The sequence below is a fragment of the Panthera tigris genome, chromosome C1, assembly GCF_018350195.1.
Source record: "Panthera tigris isolate Pti1 chromosome C1, P.tigris_Pti1_mat1.1, whole genome shotgun sequence".
NCBI lineage: Eukaryota > Metazoa > Chordata > Mammalia > Carnivora > Felidae > Panthera > Panthera tigris.
The window spans coordinates 104,739,232-104,759,785 of NC_056667.1; the positions used below are offsets into that span (position 1 = coordinate 104,739,232).

At 38.3% G+C, this 20,554-nt stretch overlaps 1 protein-coding gene across 4 annotated transcripts in view; it reads left to right on the top strand.

Moving 5' to 3' along the window:
• The first annotated feature begins 2,047 nt into the window (after positions 1 to 2,047).
• The window catches only part of SETDB1 (SET domain bifurcated histone lysine methyltransferase 1), a 34,471-nt gene continuing 15,964 nt past the window's right edge, over positions 2,048 to 20,554 (top strand). For 2 of the 4 annotated variants that reach the window (XM_007088086.3, XM_007088088.3), the window contains exons 1-5: positions 2,167 to 2,346; positions 3,220 to 3,490; positions 4,644 to 4,795; positions 18,528 to 18,562; positions 19,470 to 19,569. In XM_007088086.3, coding sequence (XP_007088148.2) covers positions 3,231 to 3,490; positions 4,644 to 4,795; positions 18,528 to 18,562; positions 19,470 to 19,569 — 547 coding nt within the window. In that variant the 5' untranslated portion in view covers positions 2,167 to 2,346; positions 3,220 to 3,230. The other 2 variants (XM_007088087.3, XM_015540188.2) reach the window with 2 other exon arrangements.

A 20,554-nucleotide genomic window follows, 5' to 3' on the forward strand; every position in this document is an offset into this window, starting at 1 on the left:
TTTGTACCTTTATTTATTTTTTTTATATTTTTATTTTTGAGAGAGAGACAGAGTGCAAGTACAGGAGGGGCAGAGGGAGAGGGAGAGGGAGACACAAAATCTGGATCAGGCCCCAGGATCCGAGCTGTTGGCACACGGGCCCGATGCAGGGCTCGAACTCACAAACCGTGAGATCATGACCTGAGCCGAAGTCAGACGCTCAACTGACTGAGCCACCCAGGTGCCCCTCTGGTTTATGCCTTTTATTTTTATTTATTTATTTTTAATGTTTATTTATTTTTGAAACAGGGAGACAGCATGAATGGGGGAGGGTCAGAGAGAGAGGGAGACACAGAATCTGAAACAGGCTCCAGGCTCTGAGCTGTCAGCACAGAGCCTGACGTGGGGCTCGAACTCACGGACCGCGAGATCATGACCTGAGCCGAAGTCAGATGCTCAACCGACTGAGCCATCCAGGCGCCCCAGGTTTGTGCCTTTTAAATGAAGTTAGGTGTCATTAATGTAAATATAGCTGAACAAGTTAGAGCAATAATGAGATAATGTAGTCAATAGTGCTGGCTCATCAAATACGCCCAATTCTCTCTCTTTCCAAATGTGAAACATGACTGATCTTCCTGGCCCCCTTGTGGTTGGGTAGGGCCCTATGACTCAGTCAGGCCAATGAGTTGTTAATGAGAGTGTCCTGAATCACTTTAATTGCCAATATGAGACCCTCTAGCAGTCTCTCCCTCTGGCCTGACTTACTTATCAGCCTGGGTTCCTGAGTAGCTATCCTAGCAGAGCTCCAAAGTCAACTTTCTAGAGATGATTATGCAGTGTGAGCAACAAGTACAGTTTTTGTTTTAAAGTTTGGGAGTTGTTTGTTTCCACAACACTATAGTCTATCCTGATGCAGATACTATTTTAAGACCCATTAAATTCTAGGGGCGCCTGGGTGGCTCAGTTGGTTAAGCATCTGACTTCGGCTCAGGTCATGATCTTACGGTTTGTGGGTTCGAGCCCCATGTCAGGCTCTGTGCTGATAGCTCGGAGCCTGGAACCTTCTTGGGATTCTGTGTCTCCCTCTTTCTCTACCCCTACCCTGCTCTCTCTCTCTCTCAAAATTAAACATTAAAAAAAAATTTTTTAAAGACCTATCAAATTCTTAAAAATTAAATAGACACTTAACATCCAATCCTAATGAGGGTGTGGGGAAACATACTTTCAGAGATTTGCTAGGAGTAAAAATTGTTTCAACCTTTTCGAAAAATAATTTGACAGCAGATTCTATTAAAATGAAAAGAGGTACATATATATACATATATATGTGAATATATATACATATATATGTGAATATATATGTATGTGTGTGTATATATTTTAACTCAGATTCCATTATGGGGAATCTCTTTCACAGAAATAAAAGTACTACTTCAAAAGCACGTTAATGTTTATTGTTGCATCATTCATAATGAATACATGCTGTAGTGAGAGCATCTTTCTAATTATGGTTTATCCACACTATTAAGTATTATGCAATTATGAAAAAGACAAATGTTGACTTCAAAGGATATCCACATGTGAAATAAAAACTAAACAAAACAAATCCACATTTAGGGGAGGCTGGCTGGCTCAGCAAGCAGTGCATGCGACTATTGATCTCAGGGTTGAGCCCTGCATTGGGTGTAAAGATGACTAAAAAATAAAATCTTTTTAAAAAATCCAGATTCATGACCTTGTAAGTACAAGCCTAGAAAACTAAGCTATTTTACCTCAAAGCAGCAGGTGTAGTGATGAGAGGGGAGGAGAGGATATTGTCACGTTTGTCTTATTCTATCTTGATATTCCTCCACTTGTTACAATTTGTACCACTTCATAATATAACAAACTAAAGTGAGAAAAACACCTAAACCTAACGGTTTGCTGAGTCTTTAAACAGTAAACTTAGTGTGACTGCCAGGGTTTGGGGGTGGCGGAAGAGGTGGAGCTTCGAGAATATACTCTAGGCCACGCCTACTTCACCCGCCCAGTGGCCTCTCACGTGTGCCCTGGAAGGCTCTCCTTTGACGCATGCGTACTTGCCCGAGGTTGCCTGGCCTTGGAGGGGCGCTCAGAGGCTTAGGATTTGACCCCGGCAGGCTACCGTCGTGGCGACCGGAACGGCACCTGAGGTTTGCTTCCGGGCGTCTCTTTTGCTTCCCTTTCCTTCCCTCCCTCACGCTTCATCCCCTCCCCCTGCTCCCTTTACCTTACGGTTTCGTTCTTCCCCGTCGAGGCCGACCCCAGAGTCTCGAGTCTGGGGTCTGGTTGGTGAAAAGAAGTGTTGTAGTTGGAAGCAGGGAGGTGTAGGAAGTACTGTTAATTGAGGTATTTGGAGATCAGGGGCCCGTCTGGAATGTTTTGTTTGTGGGAGGAGGTTGGGCGAGGGTGGGAAGGAAGTCTTCCCCGAGAGGCGAGCGGGGGCGGGGTTGAGCTGGGTTTGCGGGGTGGGTGGGACGCACCCCCAGAAAGGGTAGCGCGGGGGTGGGGTTGGTGTGTGGGCAAAGGAAAAATGGAGGCGGTGAGAACTGGTCTTGGGGTCGCACGGCATTCTGGCATCAGTTTTGCTCCAACCGTTTGATCAAAAAAGCAGTTAACACTAATGCGTAGGCTATTTGGATTGTAGTTTTTAGGTAGCCACATTTTATTCCCAGATTGCTTTAATTTTCCTTTGCTTTTGGGAAGCCTCTTTGCTTTTGTATGCATAAGTGTGAATAGACTTTAAAAAGTAAGTTTCCACGTGGAAGCAAGGTAATGTAAAGCGAACAAGTAATTAAAGAGAAAACAGTGAATTATAAACCAACGCCCCCCCATCCAAGTGGAGGTATTTGTTCAAATTAGGCATAGCATGCAAACAAAGATTTCTCTCTTTAGTCAGTTAAGGAACACAGGTCACAGAAATACCTTCCTCAGCAAATTGGTTCTCTTCTGTTAACTAAAACATTATTTTTTGGTAGCCTCTGTTGCGTATCATATGTTTTCCATGTCCTCACCCTTTTAAACCTTATCCAGGCCCATCTTCTGTAGAATAAGATCGGTACAAAATCTTAACATCGGATACAGGGGAACAGAGAGGGAGAACATAGAATGGAACCTAATTGTATTTGAATGAGAAGTAGTAGTGTAGGAATGAGTTTTAGAGACTGAAGTTTGGCGGTTATAATAATTGCAAAGGTAATCTTAGTTTTCTCTTCCATGTAGGGGACAACAGCATGTCTTCCATCCCTGGGTGCATTGGTTTGGGTGCAGCCGCAGCTGCGGTGGAGTCTGATGAGATCGCAGAGCTGCAACAAGCAGTGGTTGAGGAGCTGGGTATCTCAATGGAGGAACTGAGGCAGTTCATTGATGAAGAACTGGAGAAGATGGACTGTGTACAGCAGCGAAAGAAGCAACTAGCAGAGTTGGAGACGTGGGTAATACAGAAGGAATCTGAGGTGGCCCATGTTGATCAGCTCTTTGATGATGCATCCAGGTGAGGACTACACGGAAAATCGGAGATCTCCCCTTGGCAGATATTTTAGAAGTGTAATTGCTCATGACGTTGTGCCAGTCGCTTTATTCTTTACAAGGTACAGACGTGTAGGACCTTTCTGTTTCTCAAAGGTTATGGCCAACAATCTGACCTCACGGTCGCCAGGGTGGCTCAGTCATTTGGGCATCTGACTCTTGATTTCGGCTCAGGTCATCATCTCTCCCATCGTGGGATCTGGCCCCATGTTGGGCTCTGCACTAATGGCGTGAACCGACTTGGGATTCTCTCCCTCTCTCTCTGCCCCTGCCCCAAACCCTGTCTCTCTTTCTTTCAAAATAAATAAATAAATAAACATTTTAAAAAATCCGATCTCACAACCACCCGTTATATGTAGAATATTCATCTGTTGGAAGCCAGTGTATGGTCTACAGTAGAATGGTCAAGGTCTTGAGTCTTTTCCCCTTCTTTCTCCTGTACTCTGCTTCAGAACAACTGCACAGTTTTCTTAGTAGGATGATCTAGGGAGTGAGGATTGTAAGTCGTTGCTGTCTTATGAAACTGTGGAACATGAGCCCTGTATCTACTCATAAATTCCCAGAAGATTGGTGCCTAGTATGCCTTAGTTGTCACTTAGAACACATTTTCATATAGCAAGGTAAATGATGAGATATGGGTAATGTGCTTTCAGGTTATTTTGGATTTTGTTAGGGCCTAGTCTGAAACCACTATTTAAACATATTTTAATGAGAAAGGCATTTTATTATTATTATTATTATTATTATTATTATTATAATTAAGTTTATTTTTGAGAGAAAGAGAGAGACAGAGCACCAGCAGGGGAAGGGCAGAGAGAGAGAAGGAGAGGGAGACACCGAATTTGAAGCAGATCCTGGTTCTGAGCTGTCAGCGCAGAGCCCGATGTGGGGCTCGAACTCATGAGCCGTGACATCATGACCTGAGCCGCAGTTGGATGCTTAACCGATTGAGCCCCCCAGGTATCCTGAGAAAAGCATTTTAAATTCTAAATGGAGACACTATGGAATATGGCCTGTTTAAATTGAGGTCAGTGTATACTTAAATGTATATAAATTCTGATGGCGTTTATACCTATTTCTGCTGGCTTTGACCTTTTCTACATGTGTTCCAATATTAGGGCAGTGACTAACTGTGAGTCTTTGGTGAAGGACTTTTATTCCAAACTGGGACTACAATACCGGGACAGTAGCTCTGAGGATGAAGCCTCCCGGCCTACAGAAATAATCGAGATTCCTGATGAAGATGATGATGTCCTCAGTATTGATTCAGGTAAGAGATAAGGCTCTGGGTAGAAAAATCTCAGGATTGAAATTGAGACACAGGAAGACAAACAGATAAAAGAAGAGAGCAAAAATTGTTGTCACTAACTCCATATTCTAAACTGTTGAACTTGCCCATTACCAAAAAGGAATAGAACATTATTAGTATCATAGATGTCCTCTACATGCTACTTTCTGATTAAATGACCTTCCTTTCCCCATTCTGTGTCACCTCTATTCTGAATTCCCTTCCTTTTCTTTTTAGGTGGCATTTGCACCTATATATATATTTCAAAACGGTAGATTGTTTGGTTTTGTCTATTTTTGAGGGTTTTTTTAATGTATCATTTACAAACTATAAAATTTACCCACTTTAAGTGTAGAGTTTGAGTTTCAGTAAATTTATAGAGTAGTGCAGTCTTCACCACAGATGTTTGGATTACCCCAAAACATCCCTCTGATTGTCTGCATTCTCCATTTTCACCCCAACCATTGATCTGCTTACTTCCTTTTTGCCTTTTCTAGAAATTTCACTTAAATAGAATCACAATTTGTTGTCTTTTGTATCTGGGTTCTGTCATTTAGCATAACATTTTTGCTGTGGAACATGTTGTTCCATGTATCTGTAGTATGCTTTTTTTTTTTCTTTTTGCTGAACAGTATTCCATTCTATGGATATACCACATACTGTCTTCTGTAATTGATGATAAATATTTGGGTTGTTTCTAGTTTGGGGCGATTATGAGTAATGCTGCTATGTACATTTGTGTAGAAGTCTTTATGTAGGCGTTATGTTTCGTGTCTTTTGGATATTCCACCTAGGAATAGAATTGTTAGGGCTTAGGGTAAGTGTACATTTGAGTTTTTAAGAAACTGCCATATTGTTTTCAAAAGTGGCTGTACATTCTACATTCCCACTAGCAAAGTATGGGGGTTCCAGTTTATTTACATCCTTGTTGGTGCTTGGTATTGTCAGTGTTTTATTTTAGCTTTTGCAGTGTGAGTGTGGTGGTATCAAATTGTGATTGTAGTGTGCATTTCCTGAAGGAAGTTGAGCATCTTTTCACATACTTAATTTACCATTTGTTTTTTCTTTGGGAAAACATCCATTAAAATCTTGAGGCTTTTTTAAAAAATCGGGTTGTCTTTTTATTAGAGAACCGCTCTTTTGACTTAGAGAACTCAGGCTTTAGGTACAGTTCATTTATCAGATATATTTTAGAAATACTTTCTCTCAAATGTGGTCTTTTCATTTTCTTAATGGTATCTTTTAACAGTAATAATTCTCAAGATAGAGGTTGAGAGTGATTGGTTTGTTTATTTTGCTTATGACTATTTAGTTGTTTCACCACCATTTGTTGAAAAGACTATCCTTTTGGTATCCTTGTCAAAAATCATCTGGCCACATATATGAGGCTCTATTTCCAGATTCTGTTCTGTCACATTGATCTATATATTTGTTGTTATACCAGCACCACACTGCTTTTATTACTATAGTTTCAATGGTAAGTATTAAAATCATCTAGTGGGAGTCTCCAAATACAAATGTTTTTCATATGACTTTGAAATATATTTTGGAATCAGCTTGTCAGTTTCTATCAAGAACATTTTTTAAAGCCTGCTGGAATTTTTAATAGAAACTCTATTGAATCTAAAGGCCAATTTGGAGAGCATTACCTTTTTAACGACTAGTCTTCTAATGCATTAACGTGGTACATTTGTCCTAAGTGTTGTATTCTTTCTAATGCTAATGTGAGTGAGATTATTTACTTAATTTCATTTTAGGATTGTTGCTAAGCTATGAAAATATAGTTGATTTTTGTGTATTAATCTTGTAGCCCTGACCTTACTAAGCTCACTTATTCTAGAAGTTTTTTGTGGATCCCTTGGGATTTTCTATATATTAGACCATGCTGTCTCTGCAAATAAAGTCAATTTTACTTCTTTCTTTCTACTCTAAATGTCTTTTATTTCTTTTTTATTGCCTTATTGTACTCAGTAGAACCTCGAGTACAATGTTTAATAAAAGTTTGAGGGTAGACATCCTTTCCTTGCTTCTGATCTTAGGGGGAAGCATTTAGTCTTTAGGCATTAATTATAATGTGAGCTTTAAGGTTTTTGTAGATATCCTTTCTCAGGTTGAAGGAAGTTGCTTCTGTTCCTAGAAACTGTCAGGTTGAAAGAAGTTCCTTCTGTTCTGTATTGGATTTGCTAATATTTTTTGTTAAGAATTTTTGCACCTGGGGCACCTGGGTGGCTCAGTTGGTTAAGAGTCTGGCTCTTGATTTCAGCTTAGGTTGTGATCTCACAGTTCATGAGTTCAAGCCCTGCCTTGGGCTCCACGCTGACAGGGGGCCTGCTTGGGATTCTCTCTCCCTCTCTGCCTTTCCCCTCTCTCTGTCTCTCTCAAAATAAATAAATAAACTAAAAAGAAAAAAGAGTAGTTTTGTGGAGGACTTTAAAAAAAAATTTTGTTGCATTTATGGTCATGAGGACTATAGGTTTTTAGTTTTATTGTGGTGTGGTTTTTTGACTTTGGTATTAGGGTATTATGGACCTTACAAAGATGAGTTGGGAAATGTTCCCTCCTCTGAATTTGTGTGAAATAGTATTATTTCTTCCTTAAATGTTTGATACATTCAGCACTGAGACTGTCTTGACCTGGACCTTTCTTTGTGGATGATTTTTTTTTTTTTTGATAGATTTTTTTTCTTATAAGCTTTTTAGTTTGGAATGGTTTTTGTTTTTTGTTTGTTTGTTTTAATTTATTTTTGAGAGAGAAAGAATGTGAGCAGGGGAGGGGCAGAGAAAGGGTGGGAAATACAGAATCTGAAGCAGGCTCCAGGCCCTGAGCTGTCAGCACAGAGCCCGACATGGGGCTTAAACTGTTGAACCACCAGATTGTGCCTGAGCCGAAGTCAGACACCCAATGGACTGAGCCACCCAGGCGCCACAGTTTGGAATAGTTTTATATTTTTGTGTAAATTGCAAAGATAATGCAGAGAGTTCTATATACCTTCTACCAGTTTATTCCAATGTTAGTATTTTTTAATGTTTATTTATTTATTTTGAGAGAGAGAGAGACAGAGCATGCATATGTGCACAAGTGGGGGAGAGGGAGAGAGAGAATTCCAAGCAGGCCCTGTGCTGTTACCTCAGAGCCCCACTAGGGACTTGATCTCTTGAACCGCGAGATTATGACCTGAGTCAAAGTCAAGAGTTGGACTGAGCCACCCAGGCACCCCTAATGTTAATATTTTGTTACTGTGATACATTGGCCCAAACTAAAAAACAAACATGGGTGCGTTACTTATCTAAACTCCACGCTTTGGATTTCTGGGCTTTTCCCATTCCAGGTGGGAAGCTTTTTAATTACTAGTTAATTTTCTTTACCTGATATGTCTATTTGTATTTTCTGTTCCTTCTTAAGTCATTTTTGTTAATTTGTATCTTTCTAGGAATTTTTCCATTTCATTTAGTTGTCTAAATTATTGCCATAAAGTTCATAGTATTCCCTTATGATTCTTTTGAATTTCTGTAGGTTCTGTAGCAATGTTCCTTTCATTCCTGATATTGGTTATTTGGATCTCTTTTTTTCCCTTGGTTAATCTAGCTGAAGGATTATTGTTTTTTTTGCTCTTTTTCAAGGGACCAGTTTTTGTGTTCATTTGTGTCTTTTTCTCTACCGTTTTCCTGTTTTTTTGTTACACTGATTTCTACTCTGATCTTTATTATTTTCTTCCTTCCATGTACTTGGGTTTGATTTGCTCTTCTTTTTCTAGTTTCTTAAAATGAAAATAGATTATTGATTTGGTTTAGATCTTCTTTCCTTTCTAATATAAAATTTATGCATTGCTTTACTACATCTCATAAATTTTGTATGTTACATTTTCACTTTATTTTTTTAATATTAAAAATATATATGCTTTTTTTATATTTTAATTTTTATTTTAGAGAGAGAACGTGAGCGTGGGAAAGGGGCAGAAAGAGAGGGAGAGAGAGAGAGAATCCCAAGCAGGTTCCATGCTTAGCACAGAGCCTGACACAGGGCTTGATCCCATGACCCTAGAATCGTGATCTGAGCTGAAATCAAGAGTCAGACACAACCGACTGAGCCACCCACGCACCCCATGTTTTCCGTTTCCCTTTAACTTATAATTTTAATTTCCTGTGTGATTTTTCTTTGACCAATGGTTTATCCCAAGTATTTAGGAATTTCCCAGATTTCTTTCTGTTGTGACTTTTTTATTTAATATAATTTTGGTCAGAAAACCTGCTTTGTATTATTTTAATCCTTTTAAATGTATTTAAATATTTTTTTTAATTTTTTTTTTTTTTTTTAACGTTTATTTCTTTTTGAGATAGAGACAGAGCATGAACGGGGGAGGGTCAGAGAGAGGGAGACACAGAATCTGAAACAGGCTTTAGGCTCTGAGCTGTCAGCACAGAGCCCGACGCGGGGCTCGAACTCACAGATTGTGAGATCATGACCGGAGCCGAAGTCGGCCACTTAACCGACTGAGCCACCCAGGCGCCCCAAAATGTTTTTTAATGGCCTAGTATATTATCTGTCCTGGAGAATGATCCATGTGTGCTTGCAAACAATTTGTATTCTGCTGCTGTTGATTGGAATATTTTATAAATGTTGTTTAGGTTAAGTTGGCCGATAGTGCTGTTCAAGTCTTCTGTGTCCTTATTGATTTTCTGTCTGGTTATTTTAACAATTATTTGGAAAGGAGTTTTGAAATCTTGAACTAAAATTGTTGACTTGTTTGTCATTTCAATTCTTTCAGTTTTTGCTTCCTATATTTTGGGACTCTGTTATGTATATGTTTATAGTTACTTTTTTTATTATTATAAGGTATCTCTTTGTGTCTCAAGTGATATTCCTTGTCTTAAAGTCTATTTTGTCAGATATTAATGTGGAATTTCCATTTCTGTTATGATTACTGTTTGTATATTGTGTCGTTTTCTGTATTTTTACTTAAAAATCTTTGTCTTGAATTTAGTGTATTTCTTGCATACAATATATATATAGTTAGATCTCTTTTTTTTTTAATTTTTTTTAATGTGTGTGTATTTTTGAGAGAGAGACAGAGCACAAGTGAGGAAGGGACAGAGAGAGAGTGAGACACAGAATCTGAAGCAGGCTCTAGGCTCTGAGCTGTTAGCACAGAGCCTGGTGTGGGGCTCGAACTCAAAAACCATGAGATCATGACCTGAACTGAAGTCAGACACTTAACCAACTGAGCCACCCAGGTGCCCCAGATCTTGTCTTTTTTTAATCCATTCTCACAGTTTCTGCCTTTTTAATTAGTATTGAGTGCATTCACAGTTGATTGAATCCATATGGGTGGATTTTTTATCGGCCGTTTTGCATTTTCTCCCCCTATGTCCCATGTCTTTTATATTTGTCTGTTCTTTACTGCTTTGTTTGTGTCGAACAAATATTTCAGTAAGTCATTTTAATTTCTCTGATTTTTTTTGGCTTTTAAGAAAAGTGCTTGCACATTTATCTGGTCATTATACTACAAGTTAATACTGACCTAATTCTGGTAAAATATAGCAGCTTTGCACCAGGATAGCTCCATTTTCACTCTCTTCTTGTGTGATACTGTTGTCAAATATATTGCATCTACATATGTTTAAAGCCAACAATTTTGTGTTACAGTTATTGCCAGGAGTAATCTTATTTTTAAAGATGTTACGGGAAGAAAAGAGAAAAATACATATTTACCCAGATGTTTACATTTCTATTCCTCTTCATTTCTTCCTGTGGATCTGAGTTAGGATCTAGTGTCATCCTTTTCCAGCCAGAAAGATTTCCTTTAATATTTCTTGTAATTCTGAGGCACCTGGGTGGCTCAGGTGTTAAGTGTCCCAACTCTTAAGTGATTAAGTGTCCAACTCTTGATTTTGGCTCAGGTTATTTGTGAGATCGAGCCTCGCGTCAGGCCCTGTACCAACCACACAGAGCCTGCTTGGCATTCTCTCTCTCCCTCTCTCTCTGCCCTTCTCTCTCTCTCTCTCTCACAAAATAAATATTTAAAGCATATTTCTTGTGGTCCTGCTAAAAGTCATTTCATTTATCTGAGATATAGCATTCTTGGTTCACTATTTTCTTTTGGCATTTCGAATATGCCATTCCAGTGCCTTCTGGCCTCAGTTATTTCTGATAGGAAGTTAGATGAATGTGTTGTACCCTGGATGTGAGTCATTTTTGTTTAACAGCTTTTAAGATTTTCTCTTTTGATTTTAGTAGTTTCAGTAGGTTGTGTCTAGGTATAATTCTCTCCGTATTTGTCGTATTTGAGATTCATGGAACTTGGATCTGTAGATTCACATTTTTCATCAAATTTAGAAGTGTTTCGGTCATTATTTCTTCATATATTTTTTTCTAGCCCTTTCTCCCCTGGCCTTCTGAGCTCATCATTATGCATATAGTAGAATGCTTCACATTGTCTTATAAGTCTTTGAGGCACTGTTCATTTTTCTTCAACCTTCTTCTCTTTGTGCTTTGGATGGGGCAATTTCTCTATATAGGTATCTATTAGTTTACTTGTTCTTCTGCCATTTTAAATTTGCTTTTTTTAGCCCCCCCTAGTGAATGCAGTAAAACCTTGGATTGTGACTAGTCTGTTCTGTGAGTGTTCTGCAAGACGAGCAAAAATTTCTAATAAATTTTAACGATAAGCAGGTAGTGTCTTGGAATACAAGTAGTTCATAACACTGAACGTCAGTCACATGATCACAACTCAGCTCTCTCTCTGAGGGATTGTGGGTCATCATCAATGCAATCTCACATTTCTGTGAAATTCTCAAAAGGAGGCATTGGATAGACTCCTTGTTAAAGTTGCACAAAAAGAAAAAGATTCCATTGAGCCAATAGCAGTGATTCCGTTAGTGACAGTGAAAATCGTCCTACACAATAACCCTCCTCTCTCTTGTCTTCCTCACACCAGCCACAAAGGTTTTCAAAGGTAAGTGCAGGTTAATTTATTTTTCTTTGTATTTTGTATTTTCTTTATTATTATGTATTATAGTATTGTAATAATTGTTATATGAATTTTTGGGGTTGTGGAATTAATCATCTGAGTTTTCATTATTTCTTATGGGGAAATTTGCTTTGATATACAAGTGCTTTGGATTATAAGGATGTTTCTGGAATGAATTATGCTCAAAAACCAAGGTTTTACTGTATTTCGTTTCAGTTTTTGTAATTTCAACCCTGGAATTTCCATTTGCTTCTTTTTATAGTCAAGTCTTTTGTTTATTAAGTATTAGCATATTTTCCTTTAAATCTTTGAATGTAATTTCCATGAGCTCTTTGAGCATATTTATAAATCCAATACCTAGGCCCGAATGGCAAGTCAGTTTCCATTGCTAGAGTTTTGTTTCCTGAGTATAGGGCGTACTTTCCTATTTCTTTGAATGTTTCATTATTTTTGTTGTTGAAAGCTGGATACTTTCAAGTTTTTTTTCTTATGATGCCAACTCTGTCTTCTTTGTAGTGTACAGCTGATGTCCCTGCTTGGTTTTTAAATTTGAACTACATATATTAGCTTGGCTCCTAACCTTTGCCCCTTTTTTTCACATAGTTCAGCCAGTGAGTTTTATAGAAATATAAAGAATGCATTCAGAGTTGCATGTATTCTCAAGTCTCCATTGGGTTTCCTGCATCTTTTCTGTATGTGCCTAGTTTAGCAGTCACCCACAGATTCTTATATATGTATTTATGTGTGTGTGTGTGTGTGTATATATATATGTGTGTGTATATAACTTTATATATATTAACTTGGCTCTTAACAATTGCTCCCCCCCTTTTTTTTTTGCATAGTTTAGCCAGTGAGTTTTACGGAGGTATAGAGAATACATTCAGAGTTGCATTTAGTTCTCAAGTTTCCATGGACTCCTGGGTCTTGTCTGCATTTGCATAGTTTAGCAGTCACTCAAGAATGCATAGAGAATTTATCTAAGCCTGTCTATGGCTCTCTCATTTTCAGGATCTCCTTGTTAAGTTTCTGACTGGTTTGCTGCTCACCCTAAACAAGAGCTGCAAGCTCAGACTAGCAAAGCTGCTCATTGCCATGGCTAGCGCCTCAATGGTAAAGCCGTAGTTTGCACTCACCAAACAAGGAGTGGAGTGGGGATGGGAGCCGCCCCAGGCAAGCAGACCACAGACTTCTCTTTCTTACCAGAATTCAAGCAATTTTTCAGAACAAACACTTTGAATTAATTCTTTGCCTTTGGTCAATTTCCAGTGCCCTGAAATGATTGTTTGTAACTTTTTTTTCCAGTTTTATACTTGTTTTCTGCATAGGGGAGTCATCTATATCACTATTTTCATATCACTATTATCAGAAGCGCCATAGTTTTGCCTTTTTTTAACTGTAGAAGTGGAATCATACATAGTGTATACATACATTCTTCAGTCATTTCTTTAACATCTTGATGATGTGTGATGTTTAATTCAGTAACTACTACAGCATAGTATTCCATCTTGTGAATATGACACAATATATCTATTCTCCTGTCAGTTGCATTTCATTTGTTTTCAATTCAAATAATGCTCTAAATATTCTTATACATGATTCCTAATCCACATATGCAAGAATCTTTCTAAATTTTGGCAGTCTTACTAAATTTTTAGGGTATATATATATATATATATATATATATATATATATATATACTCTAAGGAGTTGCTAGTTCTTAGGATATGGAAATTTTAACATTACTGGATAAGCAATGGCCAAACAGCTTTCCAAATTGGTTGTACCAATTTAGATTTGTAACTACCAGTGGATGAGAGTGTCCTGTGCTACACATACTTGACAACACTTGGTACTGTGATTTTTAAATTTTATTTCCCTACTGATGAACTTGAGAATCTTTTCATGTGTTTGTGAGTCATCTGTAGTTTTTCTTTGAAATGTCTGTTCATGTCTCTTGTTTGTTTGCTCACTCAGTGATCATTGCCGTTACTAATCCTATGCAGTTGCGTGTTGCAAATATCACTCCCAGCTTACAGTTTATCTTTATTTGTTATGTTATTTGTTGATAAACAGGTGTTATACTCTAGGATTTTTTTTCATGGTCATTGTGTTTTACATCTTTCTGCCCTGAAGCTTTATTATAAAGGTCATTTATGTTGCCTTTGAAAGCTTCATAGTTTCACCTGTCACATTTAAGTCTTTAATTCAACTGGAATTTATTTTTTGTGTAGTATTTGAGGTCAAAATCAAATTTTTTTCCATATGGTTATCAATGTTTCAGCACCACTACTGAAATGAATCCCTCCTTACTGATTTTGCATTGTCTGCTCTATCATAAATTATTTTCAGGGGCGCCTGGGTGGCTCGGTTGGTTAAGCCTCCGACTCTTGGCTTTGTCTCAGGTCATGATCTCATGGTTCGTGAGTTCAAGCCCCGTGTCGGGCTCTGCGCTAACAGTGTGGGGTCTGCTTGGGATTCTCTGCCTCTCTCTTTGCCTCCCCCACCCTCAAATAAATAAACATTAAAAAATAATTTCCATATGTATTGATTTGTTTCTGGATTTTCTGTTCTTTTTCATTGGTCTGTCATTTTTTTCTTTTTTTTATTTTATTGTATTTTTTACTTTATTTTTAATTTTTTAAAATTAACATCCAAGGGGCACCTGGGTGGCTCAGTCGGTTAAACGTCCGACTTCGGCTCAGGTCACGATCTCGCGGTCCGTGAGTTCAAGCCCCACGTCGGGCTCTGGGCTGATGGCTCAGAGCCTGGAGCCTGCTTCCGATTCTGTGTCTCCCTCTCTCTCTGCCCCTCCCCCGTTCATGCTCTGTCTCTCTCTGTCTCAAAAATAAATAAAAAACGTTAAAAAAAAAAAATTAACATCCAAACTAGTTAGCATATAGTGCAACAGTGATTTCAGGAGTAGATTCCTTAGTGCCCCTTACCTATTTAGCCCATCCCCCCTCCCACACCCCCTCCAATAACCCTCTGTTTGCTTTCCATATTTAGGAGTCTCTTATGTTTTGTCCCCCTCCCTGTTTTTATATTCTTTTTATTTCCCTTCCCTTATGTTCATCTGTTTGATCTCTTAAAGTCCTCATATGAGTGAAGTCATATGATTTTTGTCTTTCTCTGACTAATTTCCCTTAGCATAACACTCTCCAGTTCCATCCACATAGTTGCAAATGGCAAGATCCTTTTTGATTGCCGAGTAATACACCATTGTGTGTGTGTGTATCTATCTGTGTGTGTGTGTGTGTGTGTGTGTGTGTGTGTGTGTGTGTGTATAAGACATTTCTTTATCCATTCATCCATCGATGGACATTTGGGCTCTTTCCATACTTTGGCTGTTGTTAATAGTGCTGCTATAAATACGGGGGTGCATGTGTCCCTTCGAAACAGCACACCTGTATCCCATGGATAAATGCCTAGTAGTTCAATTGCTGGGTGGTAGGGTAGTTCTATTTTTAGTTTTTTTGAGGAACCTCCATACTGTTTTCCAGAGTGGCTACACCAGCTTGCATTCCCAGGTCTGTCATTTTTTCTTATCTCAGTTCTGTATTATGTATAACTGGACTTTATTAGTTTCTATATCTGTTAACTCCAGTCACCTTACTTTGTTGTTCTTCATGTTTGTCTTGGTTCTTTTTATCTTTTGTGCTTATATATGTATTTGAGAGTCAGCGTGTCATATTCTCCACTCCCTCCCTCCCTGACAAAAAAACACAAAAACCAAAACAAAAACTATTGACATTATTAAAAGATCAATTTAGGAATAGCTGATAATTTCATGCTATTTAGTTGTTCTACATAAAAATAATTTATTTAGTCCTTAATATTTTTCAGCAAAATTGATGGTTGCACATCAGTATGAATGTGCTTAAACTACTGAACTGTACACTTAAAAATGGTTAAGGTGGTGTATATTTTATGTTATGTGTATTTTACCACAATAAAAAAAATGGGGATAAAAAGAATCAGATTTATAGGTACTAAGAGGAAATACTTTCCTAGATATTTGAGCTATAAGGATAAAAAGCAACATAAAAACTGCATGTTGAAAGTGAGTAGAAGAATAGGGGAAAGAGTACATATTTACATTTATCTTTGGCTGCAACAGAAACTGATAATATTGGTTGTTTCTGGGGAGAGGAACTAGAAGCAGGAGTATGAGGGAAGTGTATTTTTACTGTGTGTCCTTTTAATAATGTTTGAATTTTTTTACCACATGAATACTTTTACTTTTAAGGGGCACTTAAATACAAAGGCCCTACAAGATTAAGAACTGTCCTTCCTGAAAGAAAGAAATGTAGGATGTGTTTTGAAGCATTTTACAGTTGTGAGAGGTGTAAGATAACAGATCCTTAATCATATACTATGTTCACAGCTCTTTGAGGAATGCACAGGGATGTCTGTATTCTCTCCGAGGTTGAGTTCATATCCAACAAATGACTATGTGTTCCAACTTTTAAAACTTAATGTATCTTTAGCAGTCTCCTGTTACTGAAGATTCATTATGAACCTCATCTGGAGATGTTACAGTTTATTTATTTTGTTAAGTGGACATTGTTCTTAGAACATTTACGTTGCTTTCTATTTTTAATTTTAGTTTTTTGTTTTTTTGCTGCCTTTTTCTCCTAGTTTTATTTAAATATAATTGATATATAACATTGTATTAGTTTAAGGTGTAAAACAGTGATTTGATATATGTGTATATTGTGAAATGATTACCACCATTGCTTTCCATTTTTATCTATTTTAAGTTTATTCATTTTGAGAGAGAGCGCATGCCTGCGTGGGAGCATGGAGGGGGAAGGCTGGCAGAAAGAGGCAAGAGAGAGAATCCCAAGCCGACTCCACACTGTCAGCCCAGAGCCCATGGGGCTCGAACCTGTGAACTGCGAGATCATGGATCATGACCTGAGCTGAAGTCTGGGGTCAGACACTTAAACAACTGAGCCACCTAGGCACCCCTGCTTTCCATTTAAACAGATGTTATAAATCTCTAAATCGGCACTGTCCAATACAGTAGCCACTATACACATGTGACTGTTTAAATTATGCGAAATGTGAAGGGTCTGGTATTTTCCAGAATATACCAAGAACCGTTAGGGTGCCCAGTTAGTTAAGTGTCCAACTCTTGATTTGGACATCAAGTTTGTGGGATCCAGCCTTCATTGGGCTCTGGGCTGACAGCACAGAGCCTGCTTGGGATTCATTCTCTCTCTCTCTCTCTCTCTCTCTCTCTCTCTCTCTCTCTCTTCAATAATAAAATAAATAAGCTTAAAATAAATAAACTTTAAAAAATAAACTTAAAAAATAAATAAACTTAAAAAAAACCTGTTAAGAATGAAAAAAGGCAACCCAGTTAAAAAATGGGCAAGACATTTGAATAGTTATTTCTTCAAATAAGATTCATAAATGGCCAATAAATATATGGAAAGATGCTTGATGTCATTAATCATTAAGGAAATGCAAGTCAGAACCATTTTATACTAATTAAGATGGCTGTAATCAAAAAGACAGTAACAAGTGTTGATGTGGAGAAACTGGAATCCTCTATATTGCTTGTGGGATTAAAAAATGGTACAGCCACTTTGGAAGTCTTTCAGTTCCTCAAAAGGTTAAACATGGAATTACTGTATGGCCCTGCAGTTCCACTCCTAGCCGTATACCCAAGAGAAACGATAACTTGTGCCCATAGAAAAATGGCTATAGAAATGTTCAAATCAGCATTGTTAATAATAGCTAAAAAGTGGAGACAACCCAAATGTCCATCAATTGGTGAATGGATAAACCAAATATGGCATATTCATATAATGGAATATTATTCAGCCATAAAAAGGAATTTCATGTGATGAGCCACATATATGATTTCACTTATATGAAATGTCCAGAATAGACAAATCCATAGAGACAGAAAGTAGATTAGTGGTTACTGGCAGTTAGCGGGAAGGTTGAATGGGGAATTACTGCTAATGGGTGTTTTCATCACCCCAGAAAGAAACCTCATACTCATTAGTTGGTTTTGTTCCAGGGTGATGAAAATTTTCTGGAATTAGGTGGTAGCGATAGTTGTACAACAACTTTGTGAATATACTAAAAACCACTGAATTAAACATTTATGGTATGTGAATTATATCTGAATTTTTAAAAATTTTAAATAAAATACAGAATTTACTTTCTCTGTTGGACTAGCTACATTTAATGTGCTTAGTAGCCAAATGTTAGCAGATTTAACAGTACAATATAGAACATTATCACAGCGGAAAGTTGTATTGGACAGCACTACTCAAGAATAAACATACTTTTGCTTCATTCATTGACCACATCTCATTTGTCAGATCATTCAGATAATCCATAAGCAAATTGTTGTTATAAAAATTTAAATATAATGGCACCTGGTTGGCTCATTCAGTAGAGTGTGCAACTCTTGATCTCATGGTCATGAGTTCAAGCCCCACATTGAGCATGGAGCCTACTTTAAAAAAGAAAAATAATGCAGTGAAAAACCAAAATCCTGTAAACTACCACCTATCCCAGTACTTTATCCCCAGGTAAGCACTGTCACCTATTTGCTGTGTATCTTTCTTGACCATTTAGTACTCTTAATGTATATGTTTATATATTTAGTTGTCACGTGTTATTAGTAATGCTTCTGTGATAATGTTTTTAAGTAGCTCAGTTTGTTGATTTCTTGGAAATTCTTATGTTGTCTTTTATGCTCATTTGAGTTTTTCTCATCCATAGGTGATGCTGGGAGCAGAACACCCAAAGACCAGAAGGTGAGTTGGGATGGGGAAGGTAAAGGTGAGAGGTAAGAATATGAAAATGTGAGAGGGGCGCCTGGGTGGCTCAGTCGGTTAAGCATCCGACTTCGGCTCAGGTCACGATCTCGCGGTCCGTGAGTTCGAGCCGCGTGTCGGGCTCTGGGCTGATGGCTCAGAGCCTGGAGCCTGCTTCCGATTCTGTGTCTCCCTCTCTCTCTGCCCCTCCCCCGTTCATGCTCTGTCTCTCTCTGTCTCAAAAATAAATAAAATGTTAAAAAAAAAAAAAAAATTTTTTTTTTTAAATTAAAAAAAAAAGAAAATGTGAGAAACTTCTGGCCTGACCAGTCGCTTCAGCCATCAACATAATCATCCACTCTGTAATCAGTCCTGTGGGTTCCAGTCCTTTAGTAGATGTTCTAAGGATGCAAAAGAGGTTACTTAGAAATGCATGCACAAGTGCTATATGAATGTAGAATTTGGTGGCGACCAGCTAGGTGAGATTAACCAAGGAAGGCTCCCTGAAGCTGATCTCTGAACCAGATTTATAAGAAAGGGCAGTTTCGCCTGATAAAGTAACCATGACCTTCCAAATATAGCTCATTTTATTTTTTTGAAAGACAAGTTCTTATTCTCAAGTCTAAGCCATGCTATTTTTTTAATTAAAAAGATATTTTATTTTGAGAGAAAAGGGGAGAGAGGGCGCGCGCACGCACACACACACACACACACACACACACACACACACACACACACGGGTGGGGGAGGGGCAGAGACAGAAGAGAGAGGCAGAGCTCCATCTCAGGAACTGCGAGATCATGTCCTAAGCCAAAATCAGGAGTCCAATGCTTTACCAACTGAGCCACCCAAGTGCCTTTAACCCATGCTATTTTAAAACTTGTTTCCCTCATCATCTTTCTTACAGCTCCGTGAGGCTATGGCTGCCTTAAGAAAGTCAGCTCAAGATGTCCAGAAGTTCATGGATGCTGTCAACAAAAAGAGCAGCTCCCAAGATCTACATAAAGGTTAGGGTCAGGAGGTTCCCTGGTATAGGTGGGGGAGTGAATTCCTACAGAGATTTCATGGATAACTGGCTTTGGTTTAGCATCTCAGAATCCTCCTTCACCTCTTTTGGGTTCTTTAAAATATTTTTTTCTTTTTTCATTTTATTTATTTTAGAGTGTGCAAGCTGGGGAAAGGGGGCATGGGTGGGCAGAGAGAGAGAGAATGTTAAGTGGGATCCATGCTCAGCACAGAGCCTGATGTGGGGCTTGATCCCAGGACCTTGGGATCATGACCTGAGCTGAAATCAACACTTGGACGCTCAACCAGCTGAGCCTCCCTGGCGCCCCTCTGTTGGGTTCTTTAGACACCAAAGGTTTTCCTTGTCTGCTTAAGTCTTTTGTCTGCTGATTTTCCGATGTGCGTATTATCCAAATACCATTTTAGCTCTGTGGTCAGGACTACTTCTAGATAGAGATTAGAAGAGAGTAACTCAGGGGTGCCTGGGTGGCTCATTCAGTTAAGCGTCCGACTTCAGCTCAGGTCATGATCTCGCAGTTCATAAGTTAAAGCCCTGCATCGGGCTCTGTGCTGACAGCTCAGAGCCTGGAGCCTGCTTTGGATTCTGTTTCTCCCTCTCTCTCTCTGTCCCTCCCCCTCTCACACTCTGTCTCTCTGTCTCTCTCTCAAAAATAAATAAAAACTTAAAAAAAAAAAAAAGCAACTCAAACTCTTGTAAAGAGGTCTGAAGAAAGCTTTATTGAATGGGGCTGTTATTAGATCCCCTGCAGAAAAATGTTTTGTAAATGCTACTTAGCATTTAATGAGTGTAATTAATATTGTTAATAAAGAGCTAGAGACACTTGATGTGAGATGTTCTTGTTAATGTGAATTTCAATTTTTGCAAGTTTTTCCTATTGGCATAAATAGTTGTCATGTATAGTTTTTTGTGTCTGCCTGAGAGAGCCCCAGAAGTGATAAGGATCATTGATTACCCCATTTTCCATG